The sequence below is a fragment of the Solanum verrucosum genome, unplaced genomic scaffold (genome assembly GCF_900185275.1).
Source record: "Solanum verrucosum unplaced genomic scaffold, falcon-dt-bn FXZP01000183.1, whole genome shotgun sequence".
Lineage (NCBI taxonomy): Eukaryota > Viridiplantae > Streptophyta > Magnoliopsida > Solanales > Solanaceae > Solanum > Solanum verrucosum.
In genome coordinates, this window is record NW_026020430.1 from 625377 (window position 1) to 650206 (window position 24830).

Consider the following 24830-nt stretch of genomic DNA (forward strand, 5'->3'; position numbering starts at 1 on the left):
CTTTTTTATAAGAGCGTGGATAAAGAATAAACTAGTAAAACTACCTATCTTATGTATACTTTCTTAAAGATCGTATAAAAGAGAACGTAGACAGCTAGCATGAAATGGAGTCACAGTTTAAATAATGCTACAATCAAACTTGTAACAGACATCCTCTATAGTTATATTTCACTATAACAATCTACTTCTTCAGAATTGATTTTTCATGTTAGAATTTACTTCTCTATAAAAACATTCTACACGAACACTGCCAACTTTTACATGTTTACAACCTTTCTAATGGCTAAGAAGAGAACAGTAGCAGGATGCTTGACTTCCTCTCATCTATGTGTGGTATGAGGATAAGCAAAGCACAAATGGAATAAACGAAGACATGAAGGAATAGAGAGCATAAATGAATACATCTTAAAAGTATTTGACTGATACAACCATATTCATAAGTATACGAGTAAAGTTTCTGATACTAACAAATTAAAGATAGCATTTGCCATAACAATAGACAATAACCATTAATTAAATAGTAAAAGAAAAAAAAAGGTATCACAAAAATGCTACTCCAGGAGCTGCAGGAACTCAACGTTCAATATATCTATGATCTGATTCAGTTCATTTTGATGTCGGAAATCTGCTTTTCCACATCTGTAGCAATGTACAAACAAGTAAGAAGGCAGTTCTCCCCCAGAGACAAACATCGATAAAACTAGGCTTTGTTTACAAGCAGAGGCAAAAATGAAAACACTCTTCTCCTGACGCAACAGTAGAAGAAAATAAAAAGGAACTCAGGCATATCTACCAGATTTATCTACCTTGCATTGTAAGTTCATCCTGAGGCTTGGCAGATTCCTCCTGAGGTTTTTTATTGCTGGATAGAGAAAAGAGAGCTCAATGAGAAGTGTGATGTATTTACTAAAATAGCTTGAATGGAAAAGGACATGAAATCTGTCTATTGAAAAAGCAACCCCTGCAAAACACCACCTATTTTGTTCTTTCCCAATCATCCATTATTATATAAGGAAATAAAGGTTTTTGTAGCTTGAATCGTGCTGCAAATAAAAAATAGCTACTTTGAACTGCGCACCACGGGGCAGGGACCCTTTGGGTTTTTATAGGCTTTTCTTATACAGCTCTCGTGTCATGCCAAGCAAACACCCAACCACAAATCTGAGCATTGTCCAATTTATTCCATGTAAAAGAGGTAAAATTTCCCCACTAATCCCTTCCCATTTAACAATGCAAATCATGTAACTCACTCTTTTAAGATATATCTTTTTTTGATAAGGTAACTTTGTATTCACACCAAAAAACTCATCAGGTAAAAACTGATGAGGTGGGATTTACAACCCCCAGAGGGCATCATGCTAACCAAACCCACCCCCCAAAAAAAAAAGAATCTTAACAATTGTCCTATGATATATCCTCAAATCTTCTTTTAAAACATGTGCTACTTCTCACAATTCGACTAGCAAAGCAGCATCACCCATTCCTCTTTATTGGTTTTCAATATTATTCCGCTAAATAAAGATTCAACTTCACATAATGTAATTCAAAAAATTATGTAGGAGAATTTTAAACATAGGTTTCACTGGCAGTTAAATCTTAAGGAAAAACGTGACATCATAAATTACATTTACAAGCAAATATATGTGTTTGCTTCAGCTAAGCAGAAACCAAGATTAGCCCCACCCACAAACCCATCGAAGAACATAGTAAGTTGTTTTCAAAAATAGGCCACCCAAGGCCACTGCTTAGTCAATATTTTATCATGGATATTATTTACTATTTTATGATAGTGGTTTCTAGGGCAGCTTTCATGCTCATCGACTATTCCACCGAGGACGTACCTCCTTCCATCAGTACAAGTACAAAGTAACTCTTTTTACAACCGTGGTGCTCAGCCAGTGTGCGCGCAACACAACTAATTACCCGCTACCTGCAAGCTCCTCCGACGCGAGTCATAGTCGTTGTGCAATAGTTTGTTTCCCGACTTCTCCCATTGCACAAGTACCAGGTAACTCTATCCATCAAGATCTGGATAGATGAAAAAAAACACCTAGTGTTTTTAGTCTCCGCTGGGAATTGAAGTTGAGACCACATGGTTGTCAACCCACTTCAAATTTCCACAAGGCGACACCCTTGGGTGCCAAGTACAAACTCTACCCACAAAGACTAGAGATATTGATTTGAAGATCAACCAGTTTGCTAGTTTTTCCCCCTTTTTGGGACAGCTAAATCAGTCAGCTAGCTGTCAGCACAATCCAAGACGAACCTTAATTCTAACCATCTGACAGAAAACACTAATACCGGCGTATATCACTCAAAGAAAAGAAAGGAGGAAATCTTTACCTTTCCTTGGAAGCTGGCTCATCCTGTGGCTTCATGGCTGGAAAGAGTAGAACTTCCTGTAGAAAAAATCACAACAAGGAAAGAAAAATAGATTTCAGTATCTAACTCAAATAATAGGAAACACTAGCTTTCTCATAAAGGAAGTGACAAGAAAATGAGAGATTGGGAATTGCTGAGACAACACAAGTTCGTAGAAAACCAGCCTTTGTAGGCTCTTCTATGAGCGCCCTCCTCCATCCATCATTTGGAAATGGATGTGAAACAGAACACCAGAGGAATTGATTGGAAATGAATGGCCATTTCATCGTAGTTGAAATAAAATAACCTTGAGTCTAACAAAAAACCCCAAAGCTAGATCATGAGGTGAGAATTGCTAAAATTGTATAACTAAAGAATCCATTTTAAAAAATATATAAATTTGGATGATATTGTAACCAACCCACATGCCTAGGACTTGGACATCTGGAACACAGACACTACAACATGATGGCCCAACATTGGATAAACCAAGAACATGGATTAGTTTTGCTCTGGCTCTAAAACCATGTTAAGAAAATGAATCTTGGGCCTAAATTAACCTCAAAAGCTATCTCATGAAGTGAAGATTGATGAAGATAATGTAGGAATCAGGAAGACAACAGCCCATTCCCTCGGCCAATGTGGGATACTCCAACATTCCAAAATAAATTGAAACTAAGTGGTCATTTCTTCCTAACAAGGAAATAAGTGAAGGTACAAACCTTGATGTTTTGTGAATCTGTCAACAACATTGCAAGTCGGTCAATACCCAATCCCCAACCACCAGTAGGAGGTAATCCATATTCAAGAGCTGTGCAAAAATTCTCATCCAGTGCCATAGCTTCATCATCACCTGATTGTCGGTCCTGAATTGACATTAATTATGCCTAAATAAGTAGTTGCACATAATTGAAATGACACAACAAGAAGAACACGAACAGCCACCAAGTCAAGTTGCACATTTCCCACACATACCTTGAGTTGATCAGCAAAGCGCTGGCGTTGGACAACAGGGTCATTCAACTCAGTGTATGCATTACAAAGCTGTCAAGTTATTAAACAGAGAAGAAGCACATTACAACATGTATTGGGATGGTAAAATACAGTTTAAACTTTGTAAGACTTGAAAGAATGCATACTTCATGTTTGTTTATAAACAGTTCAAAACGTTCTGTCAGGCCTGGTTTCGATCTGTGCCACTTCGCCAAAGGACTCATTATCTCTGGATGGTTGATAATGAAAGTAGGGTTAACACATGTCTCCTCCAGAAAGTGGCCCACAAGCTAAACTCACAAAAAAAAATGAAGGGAGACTTAGTACCAACGTCATAAAGCTGCTTAGGCAAAAAACTGTTACCAATAGCACCAAAGGAATGAGAACACTTGACATGTTTTTTTGAAGAGGTATCACCATTAAATGCAGAAATGGGACCTAATGTTAAGCGATTTAGAATGTTACATGCCGAAAAGCAGACATACAGCAATTGTATCAAAACCAATTTGACAATCGACGATAACATTTATTGCCAATAACACATATTAGTCCAATGCCACACAAACTACGAATTTCACACTAATGTAGCTCTAAAACGCTAGCAACCCTTTTCATCTCTATTTCTTTCCTCTTTATTTTCTCCTATGTTGCTTGGACTCTTCAAAAATGCCAACGTGTGCGTGTCAGATTCACCAAAAGTAGTGTATTTTTGAAGAATCCGAGACGGGTGCGGCATCAAAAGTGAAGAGTCCGCGCAACTAAGATTTTCTCACATTTGCTTCTATCCCCCCTCCCCTCCCCTTTACAATAGCCTTTTGCTGGCACATGTACTACTGCTCATGGAGAGAACAGAAGAACACAAAGCCCAGAAACTGAAAAAAAAATCTCACGCATTACAATATCACTAGAGAGGAGTAGTGCGCGACAATACAAAAGAAAAGGCAACCAGCAGAGAAAAGCGAGTTTCTAGATTGCATATGTAAAAATTGCCTATCAGGAAGATATCTGATTGAAAATTTACTTTATCAAGTAATCTAGTTGTTGTTAGAGGTGGAGGACATCTGATCTCAAACTTTGCACAAGCATCTATGAGATATTTGTTGGTTTCATCACTAGAGAGATCCTTGGGTATATCCAAGTTTGCAATCTTCTCCAATTCCTCTACCATATCAATCCTTCTGCAGAAGCAACGCATAAGTATCTTAGTGCCTTGTAAACAAAACCAAAACATGACGAACCAGAAAACTCCCAAACCTGAAGGGAGGAGTGAAGTCAATTTCAATTGGGTCACTCTCCAACCCTTTCGCATGATACTTGATTATATAGCCACCTGTAAGTTCCTTCACCATCCCTGTTCATGTACAGTACGTAAGATATAAAATAAAAGAATAAATATCATGAAAAGATTAAATATACATAAGCTTCCCCTACTACATTTGGATCCAAATTTTTGGTTACTAACCACTTAGCATAGTTTCAGTTAGCTCCATCAAGTCATTGTAATCTGCATATGCCATATAAAACTCGCAAGTGGTGAATTCAGGATTGTGCGTCAAGTCAATTCCCTCGTTTCTGAATTGTTTCCCAATCTCATAGACACGATCCAAGCCACCAACAACTAGCTCTTTAAGATATAGTTCAGGAGCAATACGCATGAAAAGCCTCATATTCAAATCATTGTGGTGGGTCACAAATGGACGTGCAGCTGCCCCACCAGCAATCATGTTCATCATGGGGGTCTCTACCTGTTACAAACACAATTATACATTTTACTAGTTTTATTCAAGCTAAAATCATAATCCCAACTAAAAAAAGGCAAAGTAAAACAGCTTTATAAACACCAACCTCTAGGAAGTCGCGGTTATCAAGAAAGCTTCGAATAAAAGTTATGATCTTTGCACGGGTCTTAAATATGTGGCGGACCTCTAAGTTCAGCATCAAATCCAAATAACGCTGTCTATATCGTGTTTCCTGGACATAGAGAACAAATGAACCACAAGATCACATCAGAGGCATAAAATCTTTTAAAGGAAATAGGATGAAATGAAAGAAAAAACTTTCTGAAAAATTTGAGAGGCATAAGATACCTGATCCTTCAACACATATGAATCTGGATTACGGCCACTTCCGGGGACCCATGCTTCGGGATTCTGCAGCACAATTAGATATAGTTCAATCAAACTGAGACTGGTATTAGACACAATGCAAAACAAAATTTGCTAACCTTAGTTGTCTCTGTCTGGGCACCTTTCTGCCGTGGCATCATATGAAGACAGTGAGATAACACTACGAATGATTTGGGAAAAATACTCAGCTCTCCCCTTTTACTCTTACCTAATGAATAAAGTAGGAAGAATTAGAAATATGTTACCAAACCAAAACATCATGATTATCATCTCATGAGATCTTTGCATAAACTACACCATGTCAATAAAGATATTCACCCTGGCAATTGCAGAGCAGACAATACTTGAGGTAAGAGACTATGGAAAAACCCAGAAACCTAAATGGACGCAAACACAAGGAAAAAAATTTATGCTCAACATGAATACGACTGCCCCTTTAGGAGACAGCTTGACAAAGGTCAGCTATGGTAATCATGGTCTAATAAGTGTAATGGGACAAGTGTATATTATTTTCTCTCATGCACCTGCCAACTCAACCCCGTGTTTTCTTTTCTCCTTACAAATGCATGCATCTCTTCTCTCAACCTCCATGTTTACTGATTCCTGACATTTTATCATTCCTCTCCCTTACTATGAAAGCTTGAAAAATGTGTATTTTCTATAAGAATCTTATGTTACTGCTCTATTTGTTGTCCATTTTTTTCGAAAACTTTCTGCTTTGTCAAATAATTCTCCAGATTATACTTTTTGAAAATCAAATATGAAAGGACAATTAACTGTATCCCGTCTCTAACAGGTGATCAACCTCCTCTTTCAAAAAAAATTATGTGGTCAGGAAAAAACAATATTAATTAAATTTGAATTCAAATCAAAGCTTCAGAGTTGAGGACCAAGAAATGATCAACTTAAATTTGAATTAAATTAGAATCCATGCAGTAAGTGGTGTGAAGAGAAAAGGTTGGGTAAATGCAATTAACTGCCAGTAAAGACATGAATCATCAAATTTTTCATTTGGATAGCTGAATAGCTGTTATGGTATTAAATATGACCGTAACTTCACATGCAAATCTTAACCATTCAATCTGATGCAGTACACCAATCCAATAAAATACATACACATTGTGTTTTCAGTTTCTTTCCCCTACATTAATTAATGGTGTTTAAGTACGTGATGGAGTGAGAGTGAGAGAAACTTTTCTCTTCTAACAGAGCTTGTTTTTATACCACCAAGACCAACACTACCACAGACAACATCTGTCACTAAACTAACAGGAAATAAGAATCCCACACCTGGACATCCAGTGATTCCAACAATATCGCCACGCTTCACACCAGAATGAAATTTAATGAAGTCTTCTTCATTCAACACAGAATCTCTGCAAATATAGAAGGACATAATACTTCTCAGTTAAAAGAAGTTTCTATTTCTCACAAACAACAAAATAATAAGAGTAATAGAACCACCTTGCACTTGTCATGACTTGAACTTTGGCACCTTCACCATGTAAATCATAGAAAAGCAGCTTTGCAGAAGAGGCACGTTTGTTCATTATCCTTCCTGCAGAAAAAAACAATTATTGATGCAAATTTATTTATTTTTAACAAAAAACTGCAAAAAATAATCTGATCAAGAAAGTAAGCTCAAAATTCTGTAAAATTTACCAGTCAAGGACACTTCATCTTCGGAATGAACTCCACTCTCTAAAACTCCGTATTTATTGACAAATTTAGGGATAGACAAATGGTTTTCCCCTTGGAATTTGTGTGGGTAAGGGTTCTGCCCATTTTCCTTCTCAGCTGCAAGTGCTTTCAGCCTATTTTCAAAGTATTGCTGCAATCCAGACAAACCAGTCACAAAAAAATGACTTTTATGCCAATTCTCTATCTGTCGATCAATCTAAAACTTAAACATAACTGACAACTATTTATACTGGAAAACATCAGCAAAAAGTGTCGCTTTCCCTTATCATTCTTGTATATTACACCCAAAAAATCTTAAACTACACCAAATGAAGAAATACAAAGAGGTATAGAGTCACCCTTGGATTCATTTCGTCATGGGCTACAGAATGCTTTCTGACTTCCCCATTACTCCGACGAGAAGGCGAAAAAGAGAGAGAAATACGACCAGAGAAAAAAAATTGGCGGCTATAGGGTTAAGCAAATGAAGCCTTTGCCTTAATGCCCCAAATATTCATACGGAAAAGTATACAAACTAACCTAAACCAAATTAACTACACCCAAAAAACCCAAAATATCTACACAGAGGAAAAAGGTCCTTCCCATTTATACCTGAAAAATATCCCAAAAACTTTGAGTTCTATCCCAGCTCTTTATCAATCTAACACTTACACATGATTGATTAATTACACCTAAAAAAATTCAACAAGAAATAGGAAAGGGAAAAAGGGAGTCACCGTTGGATCCATGTCATCATCGGCTGCAGAATTCTTCTGTGACTGAGCGGCTGGCTTCTTTTCTGGTTTCTGGGGCTGAGAGGCTGGCTTTTTTTCTGATTTCCCCATTGTTGACGGCGGCGACCGGAGCAGCCGACAATTTTTTTATGCAAGTGTAACTGTAAAAACAGATGCAGAGTGTAGAGCTAAAAGAGAAATGGATATGGAGGCTAGGGTTTTAGCGTATTTGAGCAGCACCTAACTTTAGATTAACCGAAAAACCCTTTTGTTAATTATCTTTTTTATTTTAATACATTCTTTAATTTATTTTTATTTTTTGTGATTTAAAAATATAACGTTTTAAAAAAAAATTGCTTTATTTAAATAATATAAATTTTATTTTTTTATTAAGAGAAATTAAATAAGTTAATTTAGATCCTGCTTATGTTCCTAATTAGTTGTCCATTTTTTCTTTTTTAGTTGTCTTAATTACTTGTCTATTTTGACAAATCAAGAAAGGACAATTTTTTTTTACCTATTGTACCATCAATTAATTACTTTGAAAAAGGTAAGACTTCTTGAAAACTTAAAGTTTTTAATTTATCTACTTCATAATTAATAGTGATAAAATATTAAATTCACTATGTCAATAATTATTTTCTTAATAGGCGTGTCAATTCAAAAATTGACAAGTAGATTTGTATAGCATATTCGACCGAGGGCTTAATTTTTTCTAGAAAAGTGATTTATTTATAAACATTAATATTATGGTGTTTTGGCTAAATTTTTAGAAACAAAAAAGTATTTTTAGGAAATAGCAAAAGATATTTTTCAAGACTAAAAATAGTTTTTATCTAAATATGCCTTTATGAAAAATATTTTTAAGAAAAATACATTTTAAAATATTTTCTTAAAATGTGATCAAATACTAATTATTGTTCAAAAATGTTTTTAAAAACTCATTGATCGAGCACCTATCGATTCTTACCAAATGTTTTTTTTTAGAAAAAAAAATACTTTTCAAAAATATTTTTATCAAATAAGCTTATTTTAAAAGTTAGGTCAAACGGACACCGTTCTGTCAAGGTTTGAGCCCCATTAGTTCCAAGTTCCAACCTTCTGCTTATGTTGTATTGTAAAATTCGGATGAGAGTCAATCCTTTTTTATTTTAAGAATTCAGTCTAAATATTCATCTATTCATTAAACAACCATGTCTTTTAATTTAGTACTGGAGTATGGTACATTTCTCTTATCATTACTTTATTATCCTATTTTAATGTGGTGATATGATTTTTTTTCAAAAAATAAATTTGATCACAGTGAAATTCAACTCGCCTCTTATTATGTTCGAAGAGTTGGAAAAAAAATTGTATATAAGTAATGCTTTCGACTACTGAACGTTCACCATCGAGGGTGCAACATTTGGACTGCTTCACCTTGTTGAAGATCTATTGGTGCTACCCAATGACTTAAATGAATCGACATAATTATTAAGAACAATCGAGATCTAATGAGAACTTGTGTGTAGCTTATAATATTTTACATAAAAAAAGAAGATTATAATATTGAAAATAAATTTGTGAACTAACATGTGAAAGACCTGATATCTACTATTGAAGTAAAAGATAAGCTTCTGATGGACACAAGTCCTTGAAACTTGACACTGGAAAGCTTGCCCCTCGATCTTTTGTTTGGAACTACCTTTTACCTTTTTAAAGTGAAATTCCTCATTTATTTCCCCTTTGTACCAACAAGTCAATAAATAAGACAACTATAAAGTAAAGTTCAATTTTTTTTTGTGGGGTGACACGAATAATACTCGTTTTAGCAATTACAAGGCCCTTTGACGTAAGTATTTGATCCTTGCATTTTTTAGTGACTAAATCAAATATTCTATCGCCCATTGACTTCGACATGTCACCTATATGCATAAATACCAAAAAGGATAAATATATTCTTCATAATTCTAAGATTGTGCGGATAATGAATCGAACAATAATTTGAAATGGGTCAGTGAAGGAATAATTGTGATCAAATTTAAATTGAGAAAAAAATATTAGATAAATCACATCAAATAATGAAAGTATAGATAAGAGAGACTTCATGGATAAATAAATATGTGTCAACAGATTGACAATTCACATTCACACTAAAAAATTATATGACATATTTATCAAGTCATATTAAAGTTTATAAGCGAATTAGGTGTCATCTATAAAATATCATCAAATCCATTCATGTGTATTTTGACTTGGGAAAAGGTACAAGTACACCGTAAATTATGACTGAAATCTTAGAGAAACGCCTTAACTAAACTAAGGTCTTATCACCCCCTAATTTTTTATTTGTAATTTTGTACACCTTTTTGGCTTACATGGTATCCAAATATCTTCCTCGCACCTCAATTGTGTGAGTCACGGAGTGTGCCACGTAAGACAAAAGGTGTACAAAATTATAAAAAAAAAAAGAGTTAAGGGGGTAATAGGACCTTAGATTAGTTAAGATGTGTCTCTAGAATTTCGGTCATTGCCTCGGGGGTACTTGTACCTTATCCCTTTTGACTTCAATAAAATTTGATGGTATTCAATTTTGCACCGTAGTTAGGTACAAAGTATAAGGGTTAGAAATTTCAAGTGAAATGCATGATAACTTTTTTAAGATTAGTTTTTTCGTAATCGTAGTGTTATTTTTATCTCAAGTTTATAGCGGAATAACAAAATCTTAGAATAATTAGTCTTGAAGTAATTTGTACCCAACGAAACAAGTCCCCAAAGCCTCTCTTATATAAAGTACATAATAATAAACATGTGAAATTAGTGATCAATCTCTGTCAAAAATTATGAGAAAATATTAAATATAAAAATTAAATACCTTCAATAATCATCTCGAATATAATTTTAAAATTCAAATAGAACAAAAATGATATTCATCATCTCCTTCTTAGAGATTTAATTAAACATACCAAGTAAAAATAACTAAAAACAAATATAGGTAATTTCTTTGCGGAGAAAATAATATGTAAAGTAGCTGAAAAAAAGAGAAAGTAGAGTTTTACTAGAAAAAAGACATAACATGTCCCTTATTAGAAACACGAAATTACTAAGCCAACTTAGGAGAGGAGTAAAGCACATCAAGACTTATATATAGAAAAAAATAAAAATAATATACATATATATATATATATATAAATCATTAACATGAAGTCTCACAAAATAAAATATGAAGGGAACAATTATTTCCAATATATTCTTGTCTCAAGGAAAAATAATATAAAATAATTTTTTAAAAAGAATAAACACAAGTAAAAGCATAATAAAACATTCTAAATAGAACTACGATATCAAAATAATATGACAATTAAAGTGCAAGAAATATCAGATAATAACAAAATTCAAAGGACAAAAAGATACAAAAAATTACTATGACTCCAAAAAACAAAAAAACAAAATCTTAATTTAAAACTTGCAAACCTTAACGTTTTACTTAAGAAAATTCATACATAAAGAATTTAAATTTAAATACGTAAATAAATCAATATAACACTTCTTAAATCTTACAATTAGTTCCTCTATAATAATCATAATTTGAATTGCTATATAAACGTTTATCTCGAATAATTTCTTCAATTTATAATATACACTGTATTAAAAAAAATAATATAACAATTTTTAAATCTCAGGATTTATTTTTTCCATAATAATCCTAATTTGAATTGCTATATAAACCCTTTTCTACCTCTTTTTGAATTACTAAACACATCCCCACCAAACTTCCTAAACTCTCTTAAAATCTAAAACCACAAATTCCCTTTGAAAAACATTATTATTATATATATATATACACACAAAATAAATAAAATCAATTTCATATTCTTTCTCTTTTGCCCACATTCCATCATAATCAACAACCTAACCTTTTTTTTTTTTTCTTCTTTCCCCAATTTTACTTTTACAAGTTGTGCTAATTCGTTTTATTTAGACTTTAGGGTTTCAAGCAACAATTTTTCAGCTGTAGTTTTGGTGTTTGATAATCTCTACTTGATGGATTCAGAAGATGATATGCACGATGCTAATGATATGGAGTCGGTAGATGAGGATTTCTACAGTGACGGTGATGGTTATGGCGGCGATGCGGCAGATAGTGACGCTGATGTTGCTGATTATGATTTCATGGGTAATGAAACCGACGATTCCGATGAACAAGCTGTTAGTCGTACCCAGGTACTCTTCTGATTGTACTCAACTACTACTACTACCATGTCTTGATCTTGAATTAGTTGGAGGTGAATACTCTATGTACATCCCTGTTATCTTTGGTCTGCTTCATTCTACTTTTTGTAAGTTGTAACCTTCAGAAACTGTTGTACAATTCAGTTGGATGGTTTATTGGAATTGGGGTATTTGATTTTGATTTGGGTGTGAATTTGAAGTGAATTTCACTATAAAGACTGCGCCTTTTTTGTTGCCATTGCATATAGGTGCATATAGGGATAGCATAGTTTTACTGTTTATGAGTATTTATGGTAAGTTGTAACCTTCAGAAACATGTAGAGCTGTGTAATTCAGGTGAGTGTTTCATTGGAATTGGGGTCTTCTGATTTTGATTTTGATTTGGTTGCCTTTTTGCATCCCTTCTATTTAAGGATAGAATAATTGCGGGTGTGACTTAAAAAAGTCACCAACCTTTCTTGTCTAAACTGTGGAAAGACACGGTGAAAAAGAGATGATCTTGATTGATGGGGTTGTGAATTTGATGAGTCCTGATATGTAACTGTATTCTGGGGCAATGTGAAAACTTTTTAAAGTTGTTAGCATATGATTTATAGGGTTATAGCTGAAGTGAACAGTTTGTCCGAATCATAATGATTAGTGAATTGCTGTGTCTATGTTCTTTACTTGCTTGTTTTGTGAGACAGCTATGTTCTTAGCTAGAGATAACTTCAATGTGCTACAAAGGGGCTTCTGTTGAGCTAGAGTTGATTTTCTCTGCTAGTTAACACTTTGATGCGATACAAGTAGTCTCTTAATTTAGATCCTCTCTGTGAGAATTCCCATTTTAACTGTTCATTCAATGCCTTTTGATTTCAGATTTTTCTTTGTCATTAAATCCTATTCGGTTTTAGATTCACACAATGCCTTTGCAATTTGCAGAAAAATTATACTGTCTTGAAAGAAGAAGATATACGTCAGCGACAGGAGGAGGATATGACGACAATTTCTACTCTTCTCTCCATATCAAGAGAAGCTGCCTGTATATTACTTCGACGTTATAACTGGTAACCTGATCTTTTCCCCCTTTCAACCATAGGAGTTAATAGTTATTCTGAGTGCTGCTGGGTGCTATTACTTGGATTGACATATTTTTCGTCTGTAGCTTTCACTTGATGAGCATCTTTGGAAATGTGAATTGTGCAATGCTATCACATTATGTTCTTGTGCTTTCTACTTGTATATGAGTTATGACGGACTTGGTTTTCCTTCTGTTTGACTTGTTTCTAAAAGACTAATAAACAATGATGATTGTAGGAGTGTGAACAAGGTGCATGAGGAGTGGTTTGCTGATGAAGAAAGAGTGCGCAAGTCTGCCGGCTTGTTGGAGAAGCCTGCTGTCTCTCTTTCAAGAGTTATAGATGTAAGTTCTCTACTTTGTTACCAGAAACTGATTCACTTCTTAGCCATTAAAACATTTATTTGTGCTGCTGTCTCTCTCTGGTGGCCTGAATCTATTTACATTCTCGGCAGGTGGTGTGTGGGATTTGCTTTGAGAACTTCCTTCCTGATGACATAACATCTGTTGGATGTGGTCATCCTTTTTGTAGTACTTGCTGGAAAGGTTTGTTTCTTCTTGGAGCTTTGGCCACATATATAGTTCTGCTTTACTCTGAACTTGAAAGAAGTGTCTAATTTGATATTCTCCGACGTATATTATCTAATATTTGAGTTCAGTTTATTTAGGGTACAAATCCTTCTCTATTGGAAAGTGCAATCCATCAATTTAAAAAAAAAAAAAAAAGAAAAGAAAAGAAAAAGAAGAGGGAAGTGTAATCCATTTGGACATGCAAATCCTAGACCCTTGTTACTGTTTTATGAATACTGATGCTTAAATGGTAACCAATGAGACTTCTTGTGCAGCATCATGAAGGGAGAACTCTCCGTCAGTATCTTATTCAGTATAAATTTTTACTGAAGAATTTTGGTCGTCTTTTACCTGCCATGCCTTTTATTTTCTTGTCTAATGGTTTTTGTTTTTGTTCTGGCAGCTTACATTACCACATCCATCAATGATGGCCCTGGATGCTTGACGCTGCGATGTCCTGACCCATCATGCGATGTTGCCATTGGTCAAGATAAAATTGATAAATTGACATCTGGTGAAGATAAGAAGAAGTACTATCGCTACCTTCTTAGATCCTATATTGAGGACAGTAGAAAGGTTGGTGCCAAGTGCTGTCAGTTTGATGTTATTGAGGACTTGTACAGTTTAGATTGATTATGCTACCCATGATTGTTTGATCGAACTGTTGAAGAAGTAACATTTTGCTGCATATGAATTCGTCACATATTCTTCTGTATCATATGTATCCGTGGGCCTGAGATTTTCTTTCCTGTGCGTCTTTTATACATCTGTAAAAACATATACATGGCAGAACAGAGTACAGCAGAAGTGAGGTGAATCTAGTAAAGGACCTGCATAAGGATTGGAATGGGGATGCCATTATTTATGATTTTAGACACAAGAATAGCTTTAAAGTTCAGTATTTTGGTCCTTCAGCATTTTTTTGTGATAAGTAACTCTACACAAACTACAAGTCTCTTGGTCTTTTATCTCACATTTAAAAATTTCCGTTTTTCCTGTTCTCTCTCTCTCTTTCTTTTAACCTTTTCTTCCCTTCTTTCTTTTGCATTTTTCTTCATTTCCTACGGGATATTCAAGAAAAAACGAATGTTTGTACATAACCTGTGCTGTTAAGCTGCCATCTAGTATAGATGATTGGTTGATCTTCAAGAAAAAACTACTGGTTTTTTGCATAACCTTTTTATTAATGATGTATGCTATAAGGGATATCCTTTCACATTTAGAAATTAACTAATGAAAGAAAAGTATTTGCTGCCGTCTCTGCTGACTTGTCTGGATCTTTTTTATGTTGGAGTACTTACATTATCAACTTGAATTGGTTATTGTATATCACATTTTATTGACACGAGCTTTGTTTGTTGCAAGGGTTCTTTTGTCTCTCTTTATTGTACCTTTATTATTTGCCTTACTTGCTAGCAGGTGTGATACGTTTGTTTTCTTGTTTTCTGTAGACAAAATGGTGTCCTGCTCCAGGTTGTGATTCTGCAATAGAATATGATCTTGGAAGTGGAAGCTATGATGTTACTTGCTGTTGTTCCTTTAGTTTTTGTTGGAATGTGAGATTTCTTTTCACTTTTGTATTAACTTCATTTTTTAGTTCATGAAAGTGTCGTTTTCTTATTGTACCGTTATTTCGTTCAGTGTACAGAAGAGGCTCATCGGCCCGTGGATTGTGATACTGTGTCCAAGTGGATTTTGAAAAACAGTGCTGAGTCGGAGAACATGAATTGGTAAGTATTCATCTTAATGCTGATCGTCCGGTTTTATTTTGTTTTTCATATCTCTGTTAGTGTTCCATGAATGATTTTTAGTTAGGTTATTTATTTTATGTCTGCAACACTTTATAATGGTCATAAGGTTTTGTCAAGTAATATAATGTTTGATACTCATCTGTATCATTTTTGTTTGGCGTTTCTTGTTATTTCACTGGTATGTTGTTGTTGTTTCTTGTTATTTCAATCCAGTGTGGATTGAACTAGTTTTTGGTTAATAGGTTGAGATCTTACACTTGTTGGATCCCAAATAAAAATAAGTTCGTTCACATCTAACTTTTTCCTTTCGGGTGATCTCAGGATCTTGGCTAATTCCAAGCCCTGTCCAAAGTGCAAGAGACCAATTGAGAAGAACCAAGGGTGTATGCACATGACTTGTACGCCACCATGTAAATTTGAGTTTTGCTGGTAAGACTTTTGCACCTATATCTATTTCTGTACATTAGACTGCTTATTCTTGAAGTTCACTACCTTCTATGCACTCTTTATGTGGGACCCAAAGGAAAAGAAATACATTTATCAATGAACATGGGCATTATTTCGTCAAGGATATTTCTAGGGCATTCACTGGTTCAGGGACTTACTTTGTTTTTTGGTATACAGGCTTAAGTAGAAGATACTGAATATACTCATTTTGAAGTATTTCATGTGGTTCCCAAAAGGTCCTTACTCATAGTGTTATTTGATATCTCATAGGTTATGTCTTGGTGCATGGTCAGACCATGGTGAAAGGACTGGTGGATTTTATGCGTGTAATCGCTATGAGTCAGCAAAGCAAGAGGGCGTGGTGAGTTTTCCAGTTTTCCCATACTTGGTTTGCATTTTATTCTTTTTCATCTTGATCTTTGAATTTGGATTGTAACTATTGATCATGAATGCAATTGATTTGATGTTCTATATGCTTATGTATACATTGTTGCATATAGTATGATGAATCTGAGAGGAGGAGGGAGATGGCTAAAAACTCTCTGGAAAGATACACACATTACTATGAGCGTTGGGCAACCAATCAATCGGTATGGATACTCTCTCTATCTCGTTTGACTTTGTATACTTCTTGAGAATTGTGAAACATGTGTTAATTTGTGAAAACTGAAATTTCGCACTCACTTTTTGTAAAGCTAACATTCCTTGTTTTCCTGATGGCAGTCGAGGCAAAAAGCCATGGCAGATCTGCATCAAATGCAAACTGTTCATGTAAGTATAATAGGTGCTTGCTTACAGACGGCAATTATTCTTTCTACTATGGTACTTTTTCAGTTTTGTGGGACTATACTGGGTATGTTATTGTACTTGAAATTAGGGTGCAGTTGTAATTTTGTTCAAGAATATTTTCAAATGTGTGTGTTTTTGTTTTGATAAATGTTGGCTTGCTGTCGGGTTGTATATATTGCAATTTTACTCCTTGGTTTATGTAATAATTTACTTTATGCCTGGTTGTGATTTTGCTCCACAGAGTATACTAGGGGTGACAAAATAATCCCAACCTGCACAACCCATTTAATTTTGGGCGGGTTATTGACCCGGCCACTTATTAGCTCAGCCCATTTCAACCCATTAAAAATTGGGTTGATATGTAACCCAAATTGGCTTATGAGAAATCTTGTCAAAACATTTTTAAAAAACTTTTTTTTTAATTTGATATGTTATATATAGCCATAATAAATAAAAAAAATAATTTTATTAGGTACTAAAATATTTTAAAAGAACAAATAAAACAATTAGACGTGGTAAAAATTGTGTTGGGTTGGGTCTTGACTCATAGGTCTTGACCTTTGAGTCAATGACCTGTTGTATGACCCATTACCTCACCCGTTTTATCCCAAGCAGATTTGGGTTGGGTTGGGTCTTGACCTGTTTGTTGTCTTGACCCATTATGGCCCGCCCAAATTTTACCCTACCCACCCAATTGCCACCCTTAAGAGTATACACAGGCTAAAGAAATGACAAAATAAGAGTAAATTCTCTTTATGAAAAAAGTTGGTGCTGAAGAATTTGCTTACTGGAAATGAGTTGTTTTCTTTGCTCTTATGTTATGTCGCCAGGCATAACTTATGTTTTTTTCCTTTTGATGTGTCTTCAAATATGTGTTTAATGTAGTTTCTGGTTTATTCTGCAGCTTGAAAAGCTTAGTGAAAAACAGTCCCAACCTGAGTCACAATTGAAATTCATTATAGATTCCTGGCAACAGGTGAACACTGCAATCTTCTTCACATATACATTATATGAAACATTAGTTAAATGGCATTTCTCCAACAATCAAGCAGTTATAATAGTATGGCTACACCGAGGAATCAGTTCATGGTTGGCCTATTCCACATCAACTTGTTGCCCTCTATGTACTACATATGGCTGTATCTTTTGTAGGAAATCATCAGCCTCATCTCATTCCCAGTTTTGAATTGGTTTCCTATCGAAAAGTATACATTTGTTTCATACACTACAGGGATGGTGGAAGATATATATCTTACATCCCAGAGGGGCTAAAATATGTTGAGGACACTCGATATCCGAAGTTTCTATGAACTTCGGTTACTCTGGCCTTCTTATCAATGATAGTGAAGGAAGAGGAGTTTTCGGGGTTGTGGGGGGTGTCGTTCAAGGATAAGTCTTGGCACTATGCATTGGGGTTTGGAGATTTGTCTTTAATTATTAAGTTCCTGCAACATACATCAAACCAAAATACGGAATTAGTCCCTTTTGAATAAATCCCCACCCCCCCACACACACCGCCCATGTGAGTTCCCACATGAGGTTGCCAATCAGATGAAGACCGGAAGACAGTTACTGTGTTCATCTTTATTATGCAACAAATTTTCCAACCGTAGAAGCTTCATGTTTGAATGCAGTTTTGGATAGCTATTTCCCTAGAAGTAGGATTTGGCTGGAAATGAGTAATTTGTGAATGTGCACCTACTTGGGGGGACTGATCCTCTTTGCCAGATTTATCTCTTCTTTCCTTTTATAGCCATCCCATAAGATATTCTTTATAAGTATGTTCCACTATACAATTTGCAGATAGTTGAATGTAGGAGAGTGTTAAAATGGACTTATGCATATGGATACTACCTACCGGAACATGAGAAAGCGAAAAGGCAATTTTTTGAGTACGTACAAGGTATTTAGAGTTCTCATCATCTGTGTACCTTGTTCTTTGATCATCTTCAGTAAACTTGGCTCATGCTTCTGGTACTTTTCTGTATGCAAATTTTTATCTGTACAGGTGAGGCAGAGGCTGGTTTAGAAAGACTTCATCAATGTGCTGAAAAGGAACTTCAAACTTATCTTAATGCTACAGGACCGTCCAAGGATTTCAATGATTTCCGTACAAAGCTCGCTGGTTTAACAAGGTAATTTTTCTTACACTGTTTCCTAGAAGCATAAAGTGTGGACGTTTCTTCAGCTAAGAGCCAATACAGAATTAATCCAGGAGTTCTGGTTTCACACTTTTTACTTAAATGTTTAGAAGATTGCATATCACTAAACAATAATCTTTAAACTCCTTTGTTTATATAATTGTTCATGTTGAAATTTATTTATCTTGAGTTATGCATAAATTTAATTTCTTTTTTGTTTTCGTGATTTTTTCACTAAAATTGTCCTCTAATTTGGGTTTGCATTTAAACCCTCAATTGACCAGAAAACACTTTTTGTATGTGGTCCCCACACTCACCCCCCTAACTGCTGCCTCGTCCATGCGAACAACACCTCTGCTTCCATGGAAAAAAAGAGGACAGCCTGTATGTTCACAGATTAGTATAAATTGGAGTACCAAACACGAACTAGGATTTTACATTGTAAATGTCACGGGATAATTGTTGCCTAAGCTGCCAGTCGACCTCTCAAATATGTGGAAGAGATGAGATGGTTTTGCGCTTGATAGTTCATATTGATATTTTAACATTTAAATGACAGCTCTGTTTTTTTTTCAAATTGCAACAGTGTCACCCGAAACTACTTTGAAAATCTGGTTAGAGCACTGGAGAATGGTCTTGCTGATGTGGATTCCCAAGGTGCTTGTAGTAAGGCACCCAGCTCAAAGAACACAACTGGTAGCAGCAAGGGCAAAGGAGGAGGTAGGGGCAAGAACTCTACTAAGACATGAGGGCCAAAGCACATAAGACGATTCTATCTATACTGTGATTGTGGGGGATAAAATGATGTTCAGATGGGTAAGTTAAAGAATCTACTCAACGATAGGAAAACGAGAGGGGTTGATCCTCTCTAATTGAAGCCACCAATTGTCAGAGAACAGTATAGGTAAAAAGGACCCCTGAAACTGAAGTTTGCTCTTGTGCATCTTCAAGGGGCAATTTAATTTATGGTTCTGTTGTAAATAGTCTGTGATAGAGTTAGGTGCAGAACTATTCCAACTCAACTCATCTCATCTCTATGGGATGGTGGGTCAGTAGCTGCAAACAAAGCTGTGCTGTTGTTCTTACTGGTGATTTGTGTATAATGTTCCCTTGTGTGTATATAATGATATATGTTATTGTTTTTAGAATTGCTCTATCCGTCTCTCCATGGTTATAGTTTCGTAGCCTTATTGAGATAAACCTTTCGACGTATTCGAGTAGCATGCCCCAGTATTGTTTACCTGATACTGATTTCCATTTTTATGGAAAGTATTTTCTGGAAAAATGTGTTCTAGTGTTGGTTGGAGAGTAAAAGCTATTTCTCGAAAAAAGATGTTTATGAGTAGTTCTTTGTGTTTTGACATCTGGGAAATGAGAAACATACCTTCAGGCTAGGGACAGGGAAAGACGGGTGGATTATAGAACTAAGATAAAGGGAAAGTCGAAGGCCCATCAGGATTGGGCATGGGCGAGCCTCAACTGGACCATCATTGATCAAAAAACAAAGAACAAGATTCTTGGTCCATCATCTTTCTATTATTACTCAATGAAGTAGTATCATTCATACTCAAAATGATATTTTGTCATTAATATTAAGAACTACTAGCCTTTGTAAAACAGAAAAAAATGAGACAGACAAGAAATATATAAATATATTCTTGCTTGATGTGGAACAAAACCCTGTATATTTCTTAGCCATATCTTCTTCTCTACATTTTTCTTTTCTCATCTTCTTGTCAAGTGAAGGATATAATAAAAGCTCAAAGAATATTGGAAGAGAGTTAATTTTTCAATTGCATGGATTTGTCTTTGAAAAGTCTCATGCTAAGTGCATTCAGCATTGCTTTTGAGTATTGACGTGAACCCATTTTCCAATCTGTTCCTGTTGACATCATCACCTTGAAATCTTGATAACTTATCCTTCCATCCTGTATTCATATGTCAACAAATCAACGATATATCCAGTATAATTTCACAAGTGGGATTTGAGAAGGATATACTATACGTAAATCTTATTCCTACCTTGAAAGGTAGAATGTTTCACTATTACAAGCGATAATCGAAGTAGAAGAAACAATAGATAGTAACAAAAATCGAAGGACAAGATATTACACGAGAAATACTACTATATGTGAGTATAAGTGAGACAACACTCTACTTCATACTAGCATTCTATTCTAATCTATGTCCTCGATAACCTCCTATCTACTTAGTATACATAGAGGTTGAGATAGAGTTCTCGCTACTAATGAACGCTAAGTCATGTATTATATTTGGGTTTAAAAAAAATCAACTTAATATGTCTTAACAATATGCCCAAAATTCGATAAGCTGCGTTTTTTAATATTCAGAACCATCAATGTTTTGTGTAAACAAGAACTTAAGTAAGGAGACAAAGATTATTCAAATGATTAAGGTTAATTAATGAAATTTTACCTTATCCAAATCAGCATCAAATATGATGTCATTAATAACTTGATCATTTTGGGGGGCAAGACTATCATCAAACAAAGAGATTTTCAAGTCTTCAAACTCAATAAATCCACTTTTATTCTTGTCAAATTGGAGGAATGCATGTCTAAGATGATCATCATTGCTTAACCTTTGTAAGTGCACAGCCATTGTAACAAATTCCTCACAATTCAACATTCCATTTCCATCAACATCAGCCTAATTAATTAACAAACAAAAAACAATCTTAATTAATTAAAATTTGTAAAATTAATTAATGCATAATTAAGGGACAATTAATTAAAGCTTACAGCATCCATTAACAAGTGGACTTCAGGTTCAGCAACAGTTTGTCCCATCATATGTAGACCATCTTTGAGTTCTTGGAAACTTAAGTTTCCATTGTTGTCAGTGTCCATCTTATAAAACATTTGTTTTATACCATGTACTTGATCTTGTGGTAAGTTATCTGCTACAACCTGTAAATATCGTACGTACGTACGTACAATTATGTTTTATGAAATAAAATACCACATTGGAAAACATGTTGATTATTAGGAATTAGTACTCACTCTTAAAACTTTCTTCTTGAATTTATTCATCAAAGTGAATTGCTTAATCTTGGCTCTCACACCTTCTCCCAAACAAACATTAGACACCTTGTCTGCATTCTGTATCCAGTGATGATCTAATTTGAATATCAATAGTTGATATATTAGGTTTAAAATTTGCAATTAAGTCCTAATCTTTAAGGATCAAACATAATAAGATAACTCAGACGAACAACAACAACAACATACTTAGTGTAATCCAGAGGGGAGGGTGTACACAGAGTTGTAGACCTTACCCCTACCTCGTGGAGGTAGAAAGGTTGTTAATTTTTGAAAGACTCTCAACTCAAGTAACTCATAACAAAGCAATGTTATGAATAACATACAAACACAGAGCAAACATAGCAAAGAATTACAAATTCATTACATAGCATTCGGAAAAAAGGACAGTAATATCAAAATAATGCAATAATCGAAACAAAGAAACTAACATGTATCAAACAGATATCAAAGGGCAGAAACTACAAGATTAGTACTAATACTACTAAAATGTGTAGAGACAACACTCAACTATCTGCGAACCTTCTACTCTAATTCTTGACCTTCAAAACCCCCTATCTAAAACAATACATGATTAATTACTAAACACTTATCCTTATCCCACGTACCAAACGAGCTGTGATAGTATGCTTACCAAGGATTTCTTCAACAGTAAACGTGTTATAAGGATTAGCATCAAGCATTCCTTTGACAAGATCTTTAGCTTCATCAGATACTCTTGGCCATGGATCTCTGTTAAAGTCTATTGTACCTTTCACTATTGCATGTGCAATTCCTTCTTCAGTTTCTGTGCTAATTAAGGAAACACAATTAATTAGACTATTCATAAACTCAATTAATTAACTACAAAGAACAATAATTAGTTGTATCTTAATTACCTGCCCAAAAAGGGGGAACACCACATAACAAAATGTAAAGAATAACACCAGCACTCCACACATCAACTTCTGGTCCATAATTTCTTCTAAGAACTTCCGGAGCCATGTAATACGGACTTCCTACTATTTCACCAAATCTCTGACCTAACCATGAAAAAATAAGTGTTTTTTTTAGTAGAAGCAGAAATAGTTTTTCGAACTAATTAGAAACACTTTTGGAACCTTGGTCAAGACTCAAGCACAAATTGCATATTAACAAGAGTATTTTTCAAATTGATTAGCAACAACGATTGACGTGGTCTCCAAGAAACTTTGAGATGGTCCGTCAAGTCCTCTTGCCTAGGATAGTTAAAATAAAGGCAGGATACCCAAACACAAACTGTTACTCTCCATTATTATTGTTCGAGAAGCACTTAAGATTTTGAAAATTTGACCAAACACGTACTATAAATAACAATAATAGTGTGACAATGTATATAACTTAAAGTTCAAAATAAATTAACAGAGAGCCAACGTACTTACCAGGTTCAAAGAAAATGGAAAGTCCAAAATCAATGGCCTTTAATTGAGCATTTTCATTTACATTGGCATATAAAAAGTTCTCAGGTTTGAGGTCTCTATGAATTACCCCATGCTTGTGGCATACCTATAGAGTTAAAGTTATTATAAAGAATTTGTATAATATACGTCATTAAATCAGACAAATAAATTGAAATGATTTACCTGAACAACTTGAAGAATAGTTTTTGTAACAAGAGCAGCAGCTCTTTCAGTATAATGTCCTCTTGCAACAATTCTATCAAATAATTCTCCACCTTCACAAAGTTCCATAACAAGATAAACAGCTTCTTTATCTTCATAAACTTCTTTGTAGCTAACAATATTAGGGTGTTTAGGTAAATGCCTCATAATAACCACCTCCCTCCGCACATCTTCCACATCTATCTCTGTTCTCAATTTGCTCTTTGCTATTGTCTTACATGCCACATTCTCCCCACTTATTTTGTCTACACATTGGTATGTTATACCAAACTCCCCTCTTCCTAACTCCTTCCCAAACTCATACCTATAACAATAATATTTGAATTAGCTGATTGTAAATAGTTGATAATATATATATATTACAAACTATCTAACAATACGTACCTCTGATAAATATCATGGCCTGATGGATCCGTCACGACATTTATTGGTCTCGAAATTTTTTGGGATTTAGGCACGGATGTCCTGCTTGCGCTCTTGGAACATGTTTCTTGATCAATAGGTGTAGGCCTCATTCTAGTCCTTTTTAAGAAACTTGCATTTTGTACAGACATGCATGTTCCCATTTTTTTGGGATGTTAAATTTTAGTAGATTATATGTTTTTTTTTGTGGAATTTAGGTTGAACATCCCAAAGGGAACAAATGATCTTAATGAAGTGAAGGAAAAAACAAATTAGAGAGAAAGAGAAGGAAGAAGGAAGAGGGACAGAATTAGGAAAATCCTATTTTTAGGGGAAGTAGTTGATTAATAAGTTATTAATTAAGCTAATTAATGTATTATGTTGGTCAAGATTTTATTGCTTTCCCCGGTTTTGTCTCACTCCATTTTGACCACTTTTGGTCTTGTGCCATATAAATATAGAAAGATTCTAGTACTATCATTTTAATTATGCGAAGGTGTTTAACTAAATATATAGTATAAAGAAAGAAAAGTATATTTGAAGTATGTGATGTAAATCAAAGATGTATTATTTAGGGAAATGGAGAAGAGACTACAAGGTGGATAATCGAATGCGTATTAATAAGATAGTAGTTCAGATAATCAATCAATTGAGTTACTAAAATTCCCGTATGATGGACCTTTTCGTGGGTTAAAAGTGAGAATTTTAAAGTTTAATTATTTTTTATTTTAAACATATACTAAAAAGTATCTTTTTTTTTCGAAAGATTTAAAAGAAAAATATGTTACATAACATGGAATGAGAAAATATTTACATATATTTTGTATGTGCAACAAATTCTATGTACGTACACTTTGTACTTACT

The 24830-nt window shown here is 34.5% G+C and overlaps 3 protein-coding genes across 3 annotated transcripts; 1 reads left to right on the forward strand and 2 right to left on the reverse strand.

The window, feature by feature from the left end:
• Positions 1–376: 376 nt before the first annotated feature.
• On the reverse strand, positions 377–8143 carry LOC125807387 (lysine--tRNA ligase). Its single transcript, XM_049487095.1, has 16 exons — positions 7898–8143; positions 7143–7311; positions 6945–7038; positions 6771–6856; positions 5579–5688; positions 5442–5504; positions 5200–5325; positions 4817–5099; positions 4609–4705; positions 4376–4532; positions 3501–3644; positions 3337–3405; positions 3084–3227; positions 2344–2399; positions 807–862; positions 377–639 (listed from the first exon to the last, which is right to left on the reverse strand). The coding sequence occupies exons 1-16, from the start codon at positions 8003–8005 to the stop codon at positions 602–604; spliced, it is 1800 nt and encodes a 599-aa protein (XP_049343052.1). The 5' UTR covers positions 8006–8143; the 3' UTR covers positions 377–601.
• A 3677-nt stretch (positions 8144–11820) lies between these two features.
• Positions 11821–20015, forward strand: LOC125807388 (probable E3 ubiquitin-protein ligase ARI7). Its single transcript, XM_049487096.1, has 15 exons — positions 11821–12097; positions 13028–13152; positions 13403–13508; positions 13619–13709; positions 14137–14309; positions 15185–15289; positions 15375–15463; positions 15806–15913; positions 16202–16292; positions 16432–16521; positions 16655–16702; positions 17625–17696; positions 18524–18623; positions 18729–18855; positions 19448–20015. Exons 1-15 carry the CDS (start codon positions 11918–11920, stop codon positions 19608–19610), a joined length of 1668 nt encoding a protein of 555 aa, XP_049343053.1. The 5' UTR covers positions 11821–11917; the 3' UTR covers positions 19611–20015.
• Positions 20016–20615: 600 nt separating this feature from the next.
• On the reverse strand, positions 20616–24152 carry LOC125807389 (calcium-dependent protein kinase 24). The gene is made up of 9 exons (XM_049487097.1): positions 23948–24152; positions 23525–23867; positions 23324–23447; positions 22802–22945; positions 22558–22710; positions 21885–22000; positions 21624–21791; positions 21298–21531; positions 20616–20789 (listed from the first exon to the last, which is right to left on the reverse strand). The coding sequence occupies exons 1-9, from the start codon at positions 24127–24129 to the stop codon at positions 20643–20645; spliced, it is 1611 nt and encodes a 536-aa protein (XP_049343054.1). The 5' UTR covers positions 24130–24152; the 3' UTR covers positions 20616–20642.
• Positions 24153–24830: the final 678 nt, after the last annotated feature.